The 16,523-nt window shown below is 48.9% G+C and overlaps 1 protein-coding gene across 1 annotated transcript in view; it reads right to left on the reverse strand.

Annotated features, from left to right (window-relative positions):
- The window catches only part of LOC104403921 (laminin subunit alpha-5-like), a gene marked incomplete at both ends in the record, with an annotated part of 48,895 nt that overhangs the window by 14,980 nt on the left and 17,392 nt on the right, over positions 1-16,523 (reverse strand). The window contains one exon of the mRNA XM_010012215.1: positions 3,358-3,475. Coding sequence (XP_010010517.1) covers positions 3,358-3,475 — 118 coding nt within the window. The remainder of the gene's footprint in view (positions 1-3,357; positions 3,476-16,523) is intronic.

A 16,523-nucleotide genomic window follows, 5' to 3' on the forward strand; every position in this document is an offset into this window, starting at 1 on the left:
TTCAGAGCCCTGTATTGATTTGCCCACACTAAGCAACAGGACAGAAGAGGGCATACTCCTTTTAAAGCATTTACTACACAGAGATTGCTTTGTATCATTAACTCTGTCATTGCTAACATTCACATACTCCACTAAGGGAAGGAATCACTATAAGAGTAATAGGCATGGTCAGAAAATGTCGCACATGACCTTACTGCAGCAAATGAGGGAAGTGAGAATGGCCACTGTACCCACTGTGAAAACTTGCAGAGAAAACCTACCCCTGAGTGTTGGCATGAAGCTCACAGTTTAACCAGCCTGAGATCCAGCCCTGTTCTGAATTTGTTGCCTTGCTGGCACTGGCTTTGCTACACTGCTTGTGCTGAACTGAGGAAGTGCTCTGTGCTGCTAGAGCTCTGCTCATGGAGGAGGAGCTCACACCATCATGTTCACATGGCTCCTTAAGCTCCCAAAGGGTGAGCCAGCACAGAACCATGCAGCGGGAGCAACCACAAGGCACAGCCACCACAGAAATGCCAAAGCCACTCAGAACCACCCCTTGGGGACAGCAATCGAGGGCTCCTGCCACTAAGTGGCAATGCAAGGCTGGCTAAAGGCAGTCACACTGCTGGCCCTGCAACCTGCTTTGGGAACACTCCATGCCAAGGCTCTCCTTGCAGCTGTAGGAATGTCCTGGCTTCCCTGCACTGCTGCTCCTGCAAGTCCAGCACGCTCTGGACATCTGTGTGTTGGCAGAGCCAAGCGAACATGCTGGGGCAGTTCAGGACCTGATTGTGTTGGATGGTGAGCACCCAGATCTACCCATGCAAAAACCCACACAGTGCCACTCTCTAGGACTGTTCCCCCAGGGAAGAGCCTGGGGCAAAGGCTCCTCCTTCCTAATCCCATTTCACCTGTGCCAGGAGCTCTCAGCAGTGCAATGCTCCGGAGGGAGAAGAAGAAGGCAGCCAAAAGAACCTGCTGCTCCTGCCAGCGCTGCTCAGCTCACAGGGAGCTGGTGGGGAAACATCAACCTAATTCATGGGAATAATCCACCAACCTGTTGCAATGTGCCTCCAGAAGGCATGCCCATCACTCCATGTACTGCACGGGTAGTAGGCTAAGCCAGGCAGGAGGAACAGGAAGGGGGAAGCACATTGAGCTGCTGCCTCCCCTGATTTCATCTCTCTCCATTGCTTCATCTCCAGCAATGTGGCCTCGCTCCATGAAACACCGTTTTGGCAACAGCAGGAGCTCGGCTGCATCCACAGGAAGATGGTGTGGAAACGTTTAACATCAGGTCCCTGGCCACCAAGTCCTAGCTTTACCAGATGCTTTTTTAAAGGCAATTTATTCTGAAGCCCCAGGTGAGGAGCCTGTCACCACTGGCTCAAGATGAGGGATTTCCATCATTTCATGGCTGGGCATGGAGACAGGATGCTCGGCAAGAGCAGCTATTTGGGAAAACCAAAGAACTCCTCCAGTTACCACAAATCTACACAACCGTGTGAGCCAGAGCCTGGGCTCTTTGAGCTAAACCAGAGCAACCCATCAGCCTTAAATCACAGCAATGCTTTAAGAAAACAACAAACTGCAGAAGCCTGCCCTAGGCAGAGGAAAGGACAGAGCCTCACTGTGCTATGGCTGCCTGCCCCTCCATGGTGGCACTGCCCAGCAAAGTGAGATGAAGTGGGCTGATCCTGCACAACATGATGAGCTGGGGCTCTGTGGGCCTGGATGGGCAGCTGGGACTGGGCATCCTTCACATCCTGTCCCCATTTGACATGCAGAAAAACACCACCCCAGTGGTGCTCTCCCAGGGCTCCTGCTTCTCCTTTGGTGGCTGAGGATGGTGTGGAGCTCCCACTGTGAGGCATGGAGGATTTGCATTGCCACGGTCCCTCCAGAGCCCTTCAGCTGCACCAACAGATGCTTTCCATGAGTCATTCCCTGATCCCACAGGAATAAGCCCAAAAGCACTTCAGCAGCCTGGCTGGGGAGCATGGGGCAGCCTGGGGAACCCAACACCCCCATGATGAGCAGGGCTTAAGGGGCAGCACTGAGCCCATGGGGACGGTGTCACCCAGGGCACAGTTTGCTGGTGTCTCTGGAGGACACTTCACTTTCTGACAGCTGCTTGTTACTGAACTGACCAGTGTTTTTATTAGACCACCTACAGAACTCCCCAGGCCAAAAATAAACCTCTGCAAAGGACTTCTTGTGCTAGCGAATCTGGCAGGTTTTGGAGCAGCCACCTCTTTATTTTCATGGGAATTTTCCACTGGGCTGGGTCACTGCACGTCACTTCTCAAGGGGGGTGCTAATGGGAACTGGTGCTGCAGGAGGGAAGAGGACTCCAGCCATTGCAGCATAGCCACTGCACACAGGAACAAGCAAGCGGGGCAAGAGCTCCCTGCTCAGCCCCAAACCATGCAATAATGTGACAGTAACAGACCCCAAGATGCTTCAGAGCTGGAAGATAAATCTCAGAGAGGACAGAAAAAAGCTGAGCAGGCAATCTGACAGCAGCAGTTCCCCACTAGCACACAGCAGAGGGGAGAGGAGCTACCACCCTAAGGTCAAATATCTGCAGCTCTTTCCTGCACAAGAAAAGGCCAAGCAAACATAAAGCACAGGCTGACAGGTAAGCCAGAAATATGAGTCTTTAGGGGCAACCCACAGCGAGGCCTCTGAGTGCTCTGGGGCCTGTCCTTGCCAGGTTTTAAGCTCTGGCTGTAGCTCTTAACTCACATCTTCTCCCAATTACTGCTGCTGCTTCGGTGAGGAGTCAGTGGTTAACAAGTTCCTCAGCATCTGGCTACCCCACAGACCCTTTGGGAGAAGGGTTTTGTAGAACCAGCTGTTTCTCCAAAGGCATCAGGTTTTAATCAGAGAACTCAAATGCACAGACTGGATCTCTGCAGCCACTGTTTGCAGCCGCTGTCTCTGATCCCACCTTGCACCGTGGCAGCAGAGCAGTTCCCTGCCCTGCACAGGCTGTATCCGAGCTCCAGTACTGATAAGCACAAAGGGACTGTTTTCTGCATCCAGACTTTTCTGTTACAGCAGCCACTTGGAAGCTGGTTTGCTTCTGGAGGAGCTGAAATATGCCAGTTTGGATACAGTACAGGACAGACAGAGAGGGGATGGCAAGGAGGAGACGATGACAACAAATCTCATGTTCCAGACCTAGATCAGCAAGGCACAACTATGGACACTGGTGCCAACTTTGGCATCCACATAGATGTGGGTGAGCACCAATGAGTATTCTTTAAAAAACTCCAAACCCAGCCTCATGCTTGAACAAAGAGCTGTCTTCACCGTGGCTCCACTACCTGGCATGAAGCTGCAGCTCCCTTGGAACACTGGCATACTTACAGGCAAAATACTGCCAGGGCTCGTAGGTAAGGCCAAAATCAGTAGATCTCTCCAGCACCCAGAGGTCAGGACGAGGGGAGTTGGCAAATTTGATGAGGACATATGCTACGTGGAAGAGCTGGAAGAAAGGAACACAGAGTTAGCTGGCTGCTCAAAGCATTGTGAAAACCAGGGAGAGCTTAGTAGGACCCAAGCTGAATAAACAAGCTGGCACTTTTCAGATGCTGCTGCTCCCAAGCAGCCTGCAGAGCAAAATCCTCCGTATCTAAAAGGATCATGATATGACATGGCTGCTGCAGAGCCAGATTAGGGAGCTCAGCTCCCACCAGAATGCAAACAGAACACAGACTTTGTGGATATGGGCTGTACTTGGGAGGCTGTGGTGGGCAATACCTTAGACTTAGCCTTGACCTGAGCAGGCAGCTCTACAATACATAGTACTACAGGTATGGAGCTGTTCTGGGGGACTTGACTTTTGGGTTGTTCTTGGGGTAACAGGTTCCCACTGCACCTTGCACACAATGCCACAACATCCTTAGTTTTATTTCGTGTTCTGAAGGCTCTCCATGTAGCAGCTCCCCTTCCCCAGGTGCCAGAGGGAAGGGAGAGCAGCACTTGCTTCAGCACAGCCCCGACGCTGGGCTGCTCCCATCTGTCTGGACACTGATGTGTGCACACACACCCCTGCCAAGAGTAAAATAAACGTACTCTTTAGAGAGCTAAAATGTCAGTGCTGGAATGAAACAAAAGCCGCAGCAGAATTTCCCTTCCCCGGCTGGCACAGGCTCGCTCCAAGAATCCCCACTCCATCATCCTGTCACAAAGTGATATTTAAAGGCAAATAAAGTTCTGTTATCAGAGAAAATTCCTAACGTCAAAAACAACCCAAAAGGGAGTTTAGCAGTTGAAATGCAGAGATTTATAGCTCAGGAGTCCCTCCTCATACAAAGCTGGTGCTGTATGAGCATACATCCCCCGAAGACTAACAGGTATCCAGAGGGACACTTCTACAAGGGCAGGAAAAGGATGGCCCCCTGCCTGTCTCAGCCCTCCTGCCCTTGCCATGACCAGCCGCAGAGGGGCCAGAACAGCAGCCTGAACCTCAGCTCTGCCCCAGCCACACACAGTGCTGAGCCAGAAGATGAGCATTAATAATACGCCTCCAACATAGCCCTGACAATCCAGAGAAGACTTGTTAAAGGGAACAAGAGACAAGGAAGAGGTATTTAATTCTACCAAGTCATCCGTAACACACATGTCTTGTTATGGTCATTCAGCTGAGGGGGTCCGAGTGCTGTTGTGTGGGTATGGAGCAAGAGGACAAGTGCACTTATCCCTGTGGATTGGCATCAGTTCAGTCTCCTCCTCAGCAGGACATACAGACAAAGACTTCCTCAGGCTCCTGCTGGATGCTGCTCTGGCTCTGCTGCAGTCTCTCCTCCACTTACCAGGGGTTGCTCTGGTTCCCACCACAGGCTGGCACCTGAACTTACACCTAGGTGTAGGCTAAGGGGACTTGAGGGACATGGTTGGGGAGGAGTGAACTCTGCATGATCCTGAAGCACAGCAGGTCAGAGGCCATTCTCCAGCTGCGGATGGGCAGGAGAATGGAATCTGTCACTACTATCGGGGTTTGCACTGGTAAGGACTGGTGCCATTGAGAATTAAGATATCAAAGTGGTCACCCAACACAGTTCCCTGCTGTCAAAAGACTTGCAAGTAGACTGAGAAAAAACAGACCTAAATGCTGCCTTAACTCCCCTCTGCAAGCTACATGTTGTCAAGGAACATGAGACTAACCTTTTTAGGAGAAGCAGCATTTTCTGCCTGTTTACCCTCTCAGCAGAGCTATTATTTGTTAGTGAAGCCCAAGAGGCTTCAGCTCAAGCAGCTGCTTTCTCTGCAGAACCAGTTCTCACAGCTCAACATCTTCCTCTTGGCATGGAAGTTGGCTGAGTACCAAGCAGTGAAGTTATACCTTCCCTCCACTGTAAATCCTCCTCCGGCTTTATTCTACAGGGAATAAATGAATGCTGCTGCTGGAATCTGCCATAGCCTTTAGGTGGACAAAATTCACTGCAGCTCCCATATACCTGCACACATTCTGGCCTCGGGCACTGGGAAAGCCTGTGCTCTGAATGAACAGCAACCACAAACACAACTCTGGAAATGTGAGGCATACCCCTATCTTCTGCACTTACCCTTTTGCAAAACCAGCTACAAGGTTATAGTCAGTAAATCCCCTGGAGTTTCTGGGGGGATCCTCACTGTCCAGCTTCGTGCTGGAAATAACATGTTCCTTATTAAACATCCTCAAGGTCACACTCCTCATGCTTTTAGAAGCTCTCAGAAATCCCCTGCCTCTGGAGAACAGGGGTTACGATCCAGTCAAACCAGTGCCTGGTGAGAGTCAGTTTTTGCACACTGAGACTTGAAGCAAAACCAAGCCTGGGGCTCAGGGCTCTACAAAGTGCAAACAACAGTCAAGAAAAGAACTAGTGCTGCTGGTTGCTGTGTGCACTCCCGGGACAGGGGAGTGGTGGGGTCGGGCATGCACAGGCTCATGACCCACACAAGCCCTCTCTAGCTGGAAGAAGATATAGCTGGTTTCAGGACATCTGAAGTCATGGGAGACACGTACACACACTGGGCACTGGGGAGAACTGTGTCCAGGCTTGCTGGGAGCTGAAAGGCCATTCCCAACCCCAGTGGCAGGGTTAAATATCCAAGACCAGGGGAACATGCCAACTATTTCTCTTTTATTGCTGCTTTTCAAATGAAAGAACAAGAACCTCTGGCTTCTTGCTGGGTCAACTACAGTATCTCAGCTGAAGCCCAGTTTGGATATTCCTATCCTGCACTCAAAGCCAAACATAATTCCCGAAGCTCCATACCCTAACCCATCACTAGCACTGCTGCACGCCGTTAGTCTGCTGCTGTTTTATTCCAGTCCTGATTGCAATTTTGGGACACAAAGGAGGCAGCCAACGTGCACACCCACTGCTCTCCATGACCATTCCTACATGGAGCACTGAAAATACCCAGGAGTCTGCGACCGCAGTGAACCCCATCCTGGAACAGGAGCCGCATCCTGGTATTCAGAGGGATGTGTGTCACATCTGGCCAGTCCCCCCCCCCTGTTGCTCCATCCCACATCCTTATCTTGCAGAATATCAGAGCCTGCCGGAAAACATCAAGGCAGATTGCTGCTTCCAGAGCATGTGCTGAGAAAACTCAGAGAGATACAGAGATGAAGCAGTAAACTCCAAAAATAGAGCTGGCAGAAAAGCCAGACTTTTCATTCCGTGTTTAGTTCCAGTACAGTTTTGCCCAACTAATATTGCAAGAGAAATAGTCGGGGGTTTTTCCAAAGCCTTTATTTAGCTCCTATTATCAGTCAGATGAATAAAGACCTCTATGCTCACAGTCCCTTAGGCAATTTTTTTCCCTTCTCCATGGAGGAAGGCGGTGAAGCACCAGATCTGATGCACACACTTGACCGCAGTCAAGCAGAGCCCTTGCTCTCACCCTTCTAAAAGCACACCAGGTCCAACTCAACCTTTGACCACCACCTGCGATTACATGAAATGAGTTTTCAGCCAGGAAATTCTGACAGGAGTACTTCAATTAGTAACAGCCTCCATCGAGCTGCTGTTGTGTTAGTGGGTTTGGTGTTTGTCCTTAGTAATAATCCCCTGTGGCTGCCCCAGTGTCTAGAAGGATGGAGCAAGTCCTGGAGCCAGTAGAGGAAGACGGAGATGAGGGCATTTCCTCCATCTCCCACCCACTCCATCCATTTGTGTGTTTGGTTAGTGGTCAGCTTTATCCAGCTCCAAAATCCCATGAAAATATAACACTGAATTACTGCCCTGTGTGAGAGTTCAAAGATTTGAAGAGTAAAACCAGGATCCAGAGAGGTAAGAGAAACACAGCTGACTTACAGCAGCACGTTCTCTGCCCATCCATCCATCTATCCACCTGAGTAAGCAGCACATGGTGGCAAACTTGCACATTTCTCTTCTATTCCCTCCCTCAAGACACTGATTTCAGTTTTCCAGCTCTGAGAGGCACATGTGGAAAACGAGAGCAAAGCTGGACCCAGCCACAGCCTGTATTTTGTTGGTGAGGGAGTTTTGGTGAAGTCTCACTGATGGTCCTCTGAGGAGCCACAAAGCCATACAGTAACATTTAATAAGCAAAGTAAATCTTCACGTTGTTGTAATCCTGGCAACTACATGTGGACAAATGGCAATAGAGGCCCTTGTCTGGCCTTCTGTCAACAAGGTAAAGCAGGCTGTGCTGGCCAGGAGCTATGTGTAGCTCTGCTCAGGGCCCTGGAGCACACAGGTGTAGTTTATATAGTAAACCACTCTCTAGTTTTACATAGGACAGATTTATTACCTTTGGTGTTGACTTATTAAATAGCACCATGTAAAAACAAAGCAGTTCATCTCTTCCTAACCGCTGCTAAATAGCCCTGTGGAGCATGTGTGGATAGCGTTACCAGTGCTGCCGTACTCCTGCTTGGGATTTCCTGGAAGGATCAGATGGAGCAGGCGAGCAGGTGCTGCTCAGCGCATGGGCAATAAATCCCAATCTCAGGGGCACATGAGGCCTCCTAGATACACACCGCACGGCCAGGAGCAGTGGCTAACAGCAGTTTAGGGCATACTGCACCGCAGCCTGCATCACGCACAGCAGCTCCAGCCATAGAATCACATCTGCAAAGCCTGGTCTGAAGCAGGGAAAGCAGGAAAAACCCAGATGAACCATTTCACAACTACTGTGTAAGTGGTTTTGGTCTTTTTCTTCATTTTTCCTCAAAGCTTTCAAAAGCGATCAATGCTTTTGCTTCCTCCCAAGCCCATCCATTCCTTGGGCCAACACTGCAGCTACAAGCCCAAACCTGGAAGATGTGGCAGAGGCCAGAGCCTGGACGGGGTTATGGGTCCACAACACCAAGGAAAAGCAGCTCCCTGGGAGCACAGTTCACCTCTGCCCAGCAATAGCTGCCCAACTACTGTGGGCACAGCAGCACTCAGCAGGCTTGGAAACACACAGCGGCGCTGGCACCACATCTGCTCTTCCCAACAGTGGCCAAAGCTAAAGCGAGTAAGTGATCAGACCTCTTCATGCACCTTTTCTCTCTACAAACAAGCACGTAGAAGGTGGGAAAGCCTGGGAAAGCTAGAGAGCTTCTGGTTTGCTTTGAGTTTCTCTGGGTCAGTGATCTGCTCTTTCTGCATCTTTTGCCTGTAATCATTTATTCTCATGGAAGCAATGGATTTACTCATTAACAGTCTGACTGTCCCCCTCCTGTCCTACAGCACATTTATTTCTTCCCAGCCCATACATCAGAACCCTTTATTAAAATCTCTCACATTTAGCTGCTGGTATGTGCCTACCTTTTCTTTCCAATCACACAAGAACTACTTCAGCCTCTCTAAGCAGCAGAAAAAGGTGCTTCCCCTCCAAGCAGGTCTGGCTTTTTTTTGGTAAGATACTCAACAAACCAACCCAGCACAAAAAAAGCACAGAAGTCAGTGTTTGAAAGATGGGTGTGCACTGAAACACGCTTTGCCTGTTTCCCTCCTTTGCTCACAGCAGCTCCTCCTCATTCTCATACATCCGTGTGTCCAGTCCTCACTCTAAAAATGACATTTTCCCAAATTATTCATGCTGGTTCTGAGTGAGAAGGTGCCCCCATTCTTGTATCCCAAGATTTTGATAGCCAAGTTTTAGAAACAACCGTCCATCCCCTTTCACTGTCTGCAGAGTCCATTGCAACTCATCACACCCATGCTCAGAAGCCCTTCAGGTTCAGAAACACCTCTGAGAGGCACAGGTTGGTAGCTCTTATCTTCCTCTGGGACAAGGGAGATGCTGCCCTGAGCCCACTGCTGCGCCAAGAGGTGACAGCATCCCCTGCCTGGCCCAGGACACGCACAGACCCAAGCCCAAGGGGAGAGGACAGAGCTGCAAAGCTGTAGCTGTTCACACACCTCTGCAGGGCTGGGGAGGGAGGCGAGCACCAGACCCAGGGCACAGGGAAGGGACAGAGTTTTGCACCAGCCTGTTTTCAAATTCTTCTCTCAAAACTCAAGACTTTTGTTGAGAGACATCAAGAAAAAGCCTCTCCTGGAAACCACAGATGCAGAGCTACCAGCCAGCATGAAACCTGCTCAGAGTTGTAACTAACAGCAGCAGCCATCCAGCATCTCATGATGCTATTTTCCACACAGTTGCTGTTCCCTATCTAAGCAGCTTGGCTTAAGGAACAGCTGACGGAGCGTTTTCCACAAAGGGTTTTTCTTTAAACACCACTTCTGAGAAGGATTTGGCTCGCCTGGTTTCACACACAGCACTGCTCTATCTTCACAGCAGCCTCCTGTGTGAGTTGTCCCTCCCCAGCCAGCACCATACACGCCTCCTGCCAAAAATCCTCAGGCAAACAGATTTGCAGCTCTTGGCAAGACTGAGCAGTGCCATCACTTGTGGCTCTGTGAGCCCGCACAGGGCTGAATGGAAGATGTGGATAGCCAAGTGTTAGAAATAACCGCCAACAGGGCAGCAGCAAGAGCCTGACATGCAGCAGGTTCAGGCAGCTGACGCTGAGGAGAGGGTCACAATGGAATATGGGCAGGATTCAGGTTTTGGGGAGCATCCTGTTAAATCCACGCCTGCCTGAAGCTGCAAACAGCAAATGCCACACAGCTACACATACAGCACTCAGAGGATGCTGACACAGCAACCTGTACAGACCCCCAGCAAGTAGGGTCCTTCCTGAATGAGCCCCCTCTGTGTTTGCCCAACAGCCACCCAAGGGTCACTTATTGGAGCCAGACGTGCCCATGGTGGGTGCAGGTAACCGCAGGTGTCACAGCAGAGCTAGAACGCGGTCAGGACAGAAGGGGAAGGCTGGAATTCCTTGGAATGAGGCTTCAGTCGCTTACAGATAAGGCCTTCACCCACACTAGGCTTTCACTGCATTAGGAGATACCCTGCACTTGGCTGAGATGGCCTTTGCAACTTATTAGGTTGCTGGGGGTGGTGTAAAGTAACCCCTTACAGACAACACGTAGATATTTGTCATTTAGAGCAAACTTGAACTAGCACAGCCTCGCAGAAGGGCTTAGTGGACCCTGCTGCCACCACAACGCAAACAGCCTTGGGCACCCCATAAAGGAGGTGTTCTGGTTTTGGCTGGAATGGGGTTAACTTTCTTCCTAGTAGCTGGCACAGTGCTGTGTTTTGGCTTTAGTCTGCAAGACAAGATCAGCCCAGGAGCACAGCGAGGCCACAGAACAGAGAGAGGAGTAGATGCCCCAACCACAAGGACCGTAACCCTCCCAGGATGCTTTAATCCTCTTGCAAACACCAGCAGCCCAGCACAGTAGTGGCTGTAAAAGACACCCTGAAAAATTCATAAAGCTTCAGAGATAAGACATAATTATATTCAGGATTTCAGATTCTCAGATTGTTTAGCTTGAGGTGTCAATTGACCGTTAAATGCTTCTAGGAAGCTTCTGGGAATGTTTTTTGGGAGTCAGGTTTCCTGGGAAAACATCTGCAAAGTATTTAGTTGCTGGCAGGATTAGGGGTAGTTCATACCAGGGTCTTCCTCCAGTAAACTATGGTATTGAAAAGAGGAGGAAGGAAAAAAGTGGCTCCAAGAAGGAAAACGGAAAATCAACAGTCTCCAGGCTCAAGGAGACACTAATGGGGAGGTATCGATGGCCCCCACTGTGAAATAACATGCGCTTGTGCTGCCTGATGTGCAGAAGCAAAGAAACCAAACTACCTTCGCATGGACAGGTGAGCAATGAGCAGATGCACCAGCAAGACTTGGTATCATAAAGGAATCTAACTGGAAATCACTCTAATCCAGACAGCTACATAAATCTAGCCACCTACACAGTGACGGCTTTGAGAAGGAAAACTACTGCATTACCCTTGGGACTGATTTTCAAAGGCTGTTGGTCCATTGCCCAAATTCTCCTCACTAACAGCAATCTATGACTAGTTTTAACAAAATGAAAACTACTCCAGCAACCCCACAGCATACAGAAAAACATGCTTTCTGTAAGTAGAAATATCGGGAAGTTTATGCTTGCATCCTAAATCAGAAATTGCTATGGAAAAGCACGACTTGAGGGATGTAATTCGACTGCAGTTGTTTGAAACACTAAGAAGCAGCAGTCTCTTCAGCAGCTCCAGGTCACACACAGGGAAAGTATTCTTTTTAGTAACTAATGGCAAAGAACTGACTCAGGTTTTTAAATGCCACCTAGATTCAAGAGGCTAATGGGGAAAAAAACAATCTCTTTGGAGTGCCCCAGCTGACCAGGGCAAGTTTTAGATGAGCACAACTCTGGCCTGGAAGGACATGGCCAGGCCAGGATGAAGGGCTCAGTGCCCCACAGTAAGCTCCTGCAAATAAACCTTTAAAGTCCATTGCACTTGGCTCTATCTGGGTCACTCTCCAGTGCTCCTGTTCACATGGACAACTTCCTTCACAGGAGCAGCTCAGCCCAATGCTGCCTTTGCTCAGGGAACAATCTTACACTGGTATTTCAAGAACAACAACTGGTTGCTTGGGAAGGAAGACTCAAACAACAGACAATACATATGTACAAAGGAGAGGATGGCACGATGCTGCCACATATCCCTGCATGGCCAAAAACCCTATCCATCATGACTTCTTGCTATATATAGGGAAGAAGGTCCAACTGTAGAGAAAAACCTGTCCCTGTTCCCCAGTGACTGAGCATCTCTGCACAGCAGGCAGTAGAGCAGGGCTGGAGGAAGGCCCAGCCCAGGCCCTACCAAATGACGGTTTGATGCCAAACCATCAAAGCAGCCTGTAAGGCCTCCTGGGGCATCAACTCCTGGGTCAGAGAGAATGGATGGGCTTGGAGTCAAGAGCTGTAATACTTCTCCTAGTGACAGCCCTGCCTGGTACCTCCTGTTTATCAACACACAATCTAACAGGGTAGAAACTATGACCTTGAGCACAAGGAAAAGAAAGAATCTCATTAAAAGACCATGCTCAACCCTCTCCCAGCCAAGGACAACATCACCATGAGAGGATTTCACCATGAATTTGCCAGAGCTGCTCCCAATCTTTCCCATTTCCCCCAGTGTAATTTAACAGCTCTCAGTTAGTCTGGTTAACTGTTCACCCAGCTTGCACGCACACTGAGAGGCAGAGAAGAAACTGTCCACAGCAACTGACTGTTTGCTTTCAAAACATACAGAAGGAATCCATGACTTTGGCAGCAATCATGATGAAACCAAGTCATTAGGACATGGCACATTCCAGACCCAAATGTATGGGCACAGCTGGAAAGAAGAGCAAGTCCACGGTTCAGCGCAGCAGAGCTCAAAGGCTCTGGTGTCCTTGGGTCCTCCAGGCTCTGCCCATGGAACTCCACGACCTTTCCTGGGATAATAGGAGGCTCTCCTGCACATCTCCTTTGATTCCCAGTCTTGCAAGCCACCACCAGCTGGGGTAGGCACAATATAGCCTGCAAGATGCAAAGTGTTCATGTCCTTATAAATTAAAGCCTCAATGGATTTGTGAGGAGCTGCCTGCCCTGAGCCCAAGCTCCCACACAACCAAGTAGGAATTTCAGCATGCACTAGGCCAAAATTCCTCAACTTCCTCCAAACAAACAGCTCCTTACTAAAAAATCTGGTCTGACCTTTCATGCCACTTCAGTTCTTCTGCTCTGCAGTTCAGCAGCAGCAGCACAGCACAACCACCAATTTTTGCACAATTTCTAGGGAAAACAGTGTGGACCACTGAAGATCAGCTTGGGAGAGCTGAAGTAGATCAGTGTGTAGCATTAAGTGGCACCTACACTGTACTGTTGATGTCTAAGCTCAGCAAACACTGTAGTTAAATGATACCCCAGTGCCACCCACCTATGCAGAACCCCTGGAGGTATTTCAAGCCAAGCAAAGAAACTGGCACATTCAGAAAGGAGAGTCTGCCTGGTTCTCAGTTCGGGTCCAAACTGGGCTGGAAGGTAGACAGCCCAAGGTGTGCCTCAAGCTCCTATGAGATACAATGCTCAGCAATTTCCAAAACCATCCTTCAAGAATGGATTTTGGTTTGAAAGTATCTTAAACCCCCTGCAGCCAGCATGACCCTGCAACCAGTTCCTGTAGCTCACTTTATCTCCCCATCATCACTCTGCCTACAAACCTCCTGAACTCAGGCAGTTAAGAGAAAGAAACCTGCAGCGCAGACAGGCAGAGACCTCTCTCCCTTGGGTTCACAAATCCCTAATGATATAACACCAAATTCCAAAAAGCTGGGGTGGGAGGGTGGAAAATCAAAGACAAAAGGCTCAGTGATGAATTTCTCCTCTTTGTCAAAGTGTCAGACATCACAAGATGGATTCGTGGAACAAGAATGTAGGGGAGGAAAAGCTCAGGAGGTTACATGAGAGACCTTGTGATTTAGACCAGGTATAAGAGCAAAATCCTTTAACTGGAGTAAGATTAGAAAAATAAGAATTCAGTGAAGTAATATACATGTCATCCAGTTCTGAACATAAAAACTTGTATCTAACGGATGGTCCCAGTGAAACCAGAAGCTGTTTGAGGTACATCACAAGCCAAGCTGGCTGCACAGAGAGAAACAGGCATCCTAAAGGCAAGAAGTTCAGATTTCCTTGAACTTTCCAGCCTGCCAGTCCACCTGTGTTCTCTGAAGTGCATCATCTCTACTTGCAAGGTTTACTCCAGCCTCTTCCTGCCCCGGCTTCAAAAAGAACATCTAACATCACACAACAATATGAATGAGCTAAAACCCGCCATATATATATATATATATATACACAAACACATACATATGTGTATATATATATATACACACACACATATACATAGACACATGGGTACGTGTGTGTATATATATACATATATATATACACACATACATATATATACACAAACACACCCCCATGTACCAGTTGATTCCTGCGGTTGTATCTGTGAGAGTGCACTGAAAAGTGTTCCCAGGGAGCTGAAGAAAACAACTTTCTCTGGGTAAGGAGACCATGTCCCAGAAAAGACCTTTTCTATGGACAACATGCATCCATGACTACTGAGAGAAATCTCCATGCCTGTCAGACCAGCAAGCTGGATTGCAGGCAGTCTTCTTCCTTGACAGCACAGCAGGATGCACACATCTGCCCCACAGCAGCAGTCAGGCTCCAGCAAGATGCCTCAAAAGGCATCTGAGCTGCCCTGCTCAGCAACATGCAGGACAACAGCCCCTGCAGCTCTTCTCCTCTGCCAGTTTAAGTAAAACCCCAAAACCAGAATGTCCCAGCACTGCCCACATAGACCAGGGCTCACCAGGCACAGCCAGAGCCCAGCCTGCTGCTATGGGATTGTTGCTCAAGCCTGTATCCACCCAGGAAGAGCTGGTTATGACACCAGAGGCTCCATTTGAGACAGACATAATCTCCTGAGATAAGGCTTGTCTGTGGTGAAAGGAAATTGGCTGCTTTGTTTCAAACCAGAGCTCCACTGTAAGTACCTTTGTGGATAGACTCACATCTCCTCCTCTGAGCTGCTCGGCCCTGTGGGTCCGCACTGAATAAATCACTGCAGCAGCTCCCAGCCAGCACAGCCCATGGTGCTGAGGTCTTCTGTGAACAGCCCCCCCGGGACAGACTTAATTGGGCCCTTTAGACTCACTTCACATTTCCGAGAGAGGCCACAGTCCCCCAGCACTATTTGCTCACTGCAGGAGCAAACTCAGGAGCTCTATCCATCAAAGCCTGATGCTAATGAAGACCAGTAACCAATTAGCAGTGCCCCAACTGCCTCCTCAATGGGTTCTGAAGCCCAGATGTGCTGCAGGGTGTTCACCTACTCTGGCTATGCTGCAAGTCTCCTGCAAAGCAGCTTCGAGGTCATCCAGGCTATTCAAGTTTTGCGCTATTTTTAGGGTTCTGAATTATGCAGGGATATCCGGGAAGACCTCACAGATCTAGTCCAATTCCCACAGAGTGCAAGACCAAATTGCTCACAAACTCATGTTATCCTCAAGGGTTTTTTTTCTTAATGTTTGCCTTATGCCCTCCTGCTTCTATCGGTATTTTAATTCCTTTTAAAAATTCTTATTAAACATTATTTTAAAGTGAAAAATATGCTGCAGTCTTTGTGGGTGAAAAAGATATTTTAAAGCGTTCCCACATTGGGAATGAAGGTTTAAAATATCTGAAAAGTCAATTCACATCCTGCCTTTCTCTCTTAGCTTTGGGCTGTTACCACAGACAGCAGGGGAGAAAAAGAGGATGGAGACATCTTTAAAGGCACACAGGCAGGAAAAAGCAGAATGGGCAATTTAAGAGTGAAGTTGCCAAACTTCAGCAACACAATTACCTAAGATGAACTGGAATAAGTGCAAGGTGGTGTCCTGCCACCCTCCCATCTGTAGAAGTGCCCCGGCCATGCTGGCCTGGCCAAGCTCACCAGAAGCATGCAAGCTGGAGCATCCTTCCTATGAGCAAAGCAACACTGGCAGGGGAGGGAGTACTCCACAAAGCTGGAATTCACCCCTCCTCCTCTTCATCCAAAATAGCCCCACTATCAGCTTATCAGGCTCACTCCAGAACTCAACTGCTCCAGGGTCAGATGAGGAGAAAGGAGTCCTAGGCTGGAGATGTGCTGTGAGGGCAGCAGCGCGTTCACCGACAGTGGTAGCACCAGAAGGTTAACACAAAGGGACTGCTAATGATTCCTGATCATTTCTGCTTTGGTTTTTGCTTGTTTGGGGGTTTTATTAATGCAAAGCTACCTGAAGGCAGAACCAGACACTTGGTTATTGAATCTATGCCCAGACAAAGTGACTGTGCACAGCCCATGTGTTAATGCAAGACCACAGCGACTCCCCAGCCTGTTCATCACAGCAGCCAAGACCTGCTGCACGCTGCTGTGTGGAAAACAAGTGTTATTCACTCACTTGTCTACAGCATATTATGTTTTGAAATATTTATTGCCATCCCAATTGGAAGAAGGAAACATTTCTCTCTTGGACATAATGAAAACCACATTTCCAGTACTTCACAGCTGGAAGCTGGAAAGGTGGCCAAAGCAAATCCCCTTTTTTTTTTTTTTTTTTTCCTCCTTTAAAGTAAGCATCT

The sequence above is a fragment of the Nestor notabilis genome, unplaced genomic scaffold, assembly GCF_000696875.1.
Source record: "Nestor notabilis isolate BGI_N333 unplaced genomic scaffold, ASM69687v1 scaffold18373, whole genome shotgun sequence".
Classification (NCBI taxonomy): Eukaryota; Metazoa; Chordata; class Aves; order Psittaciformes; family Psittacidae; genus Nestor; species Nestor notabilis.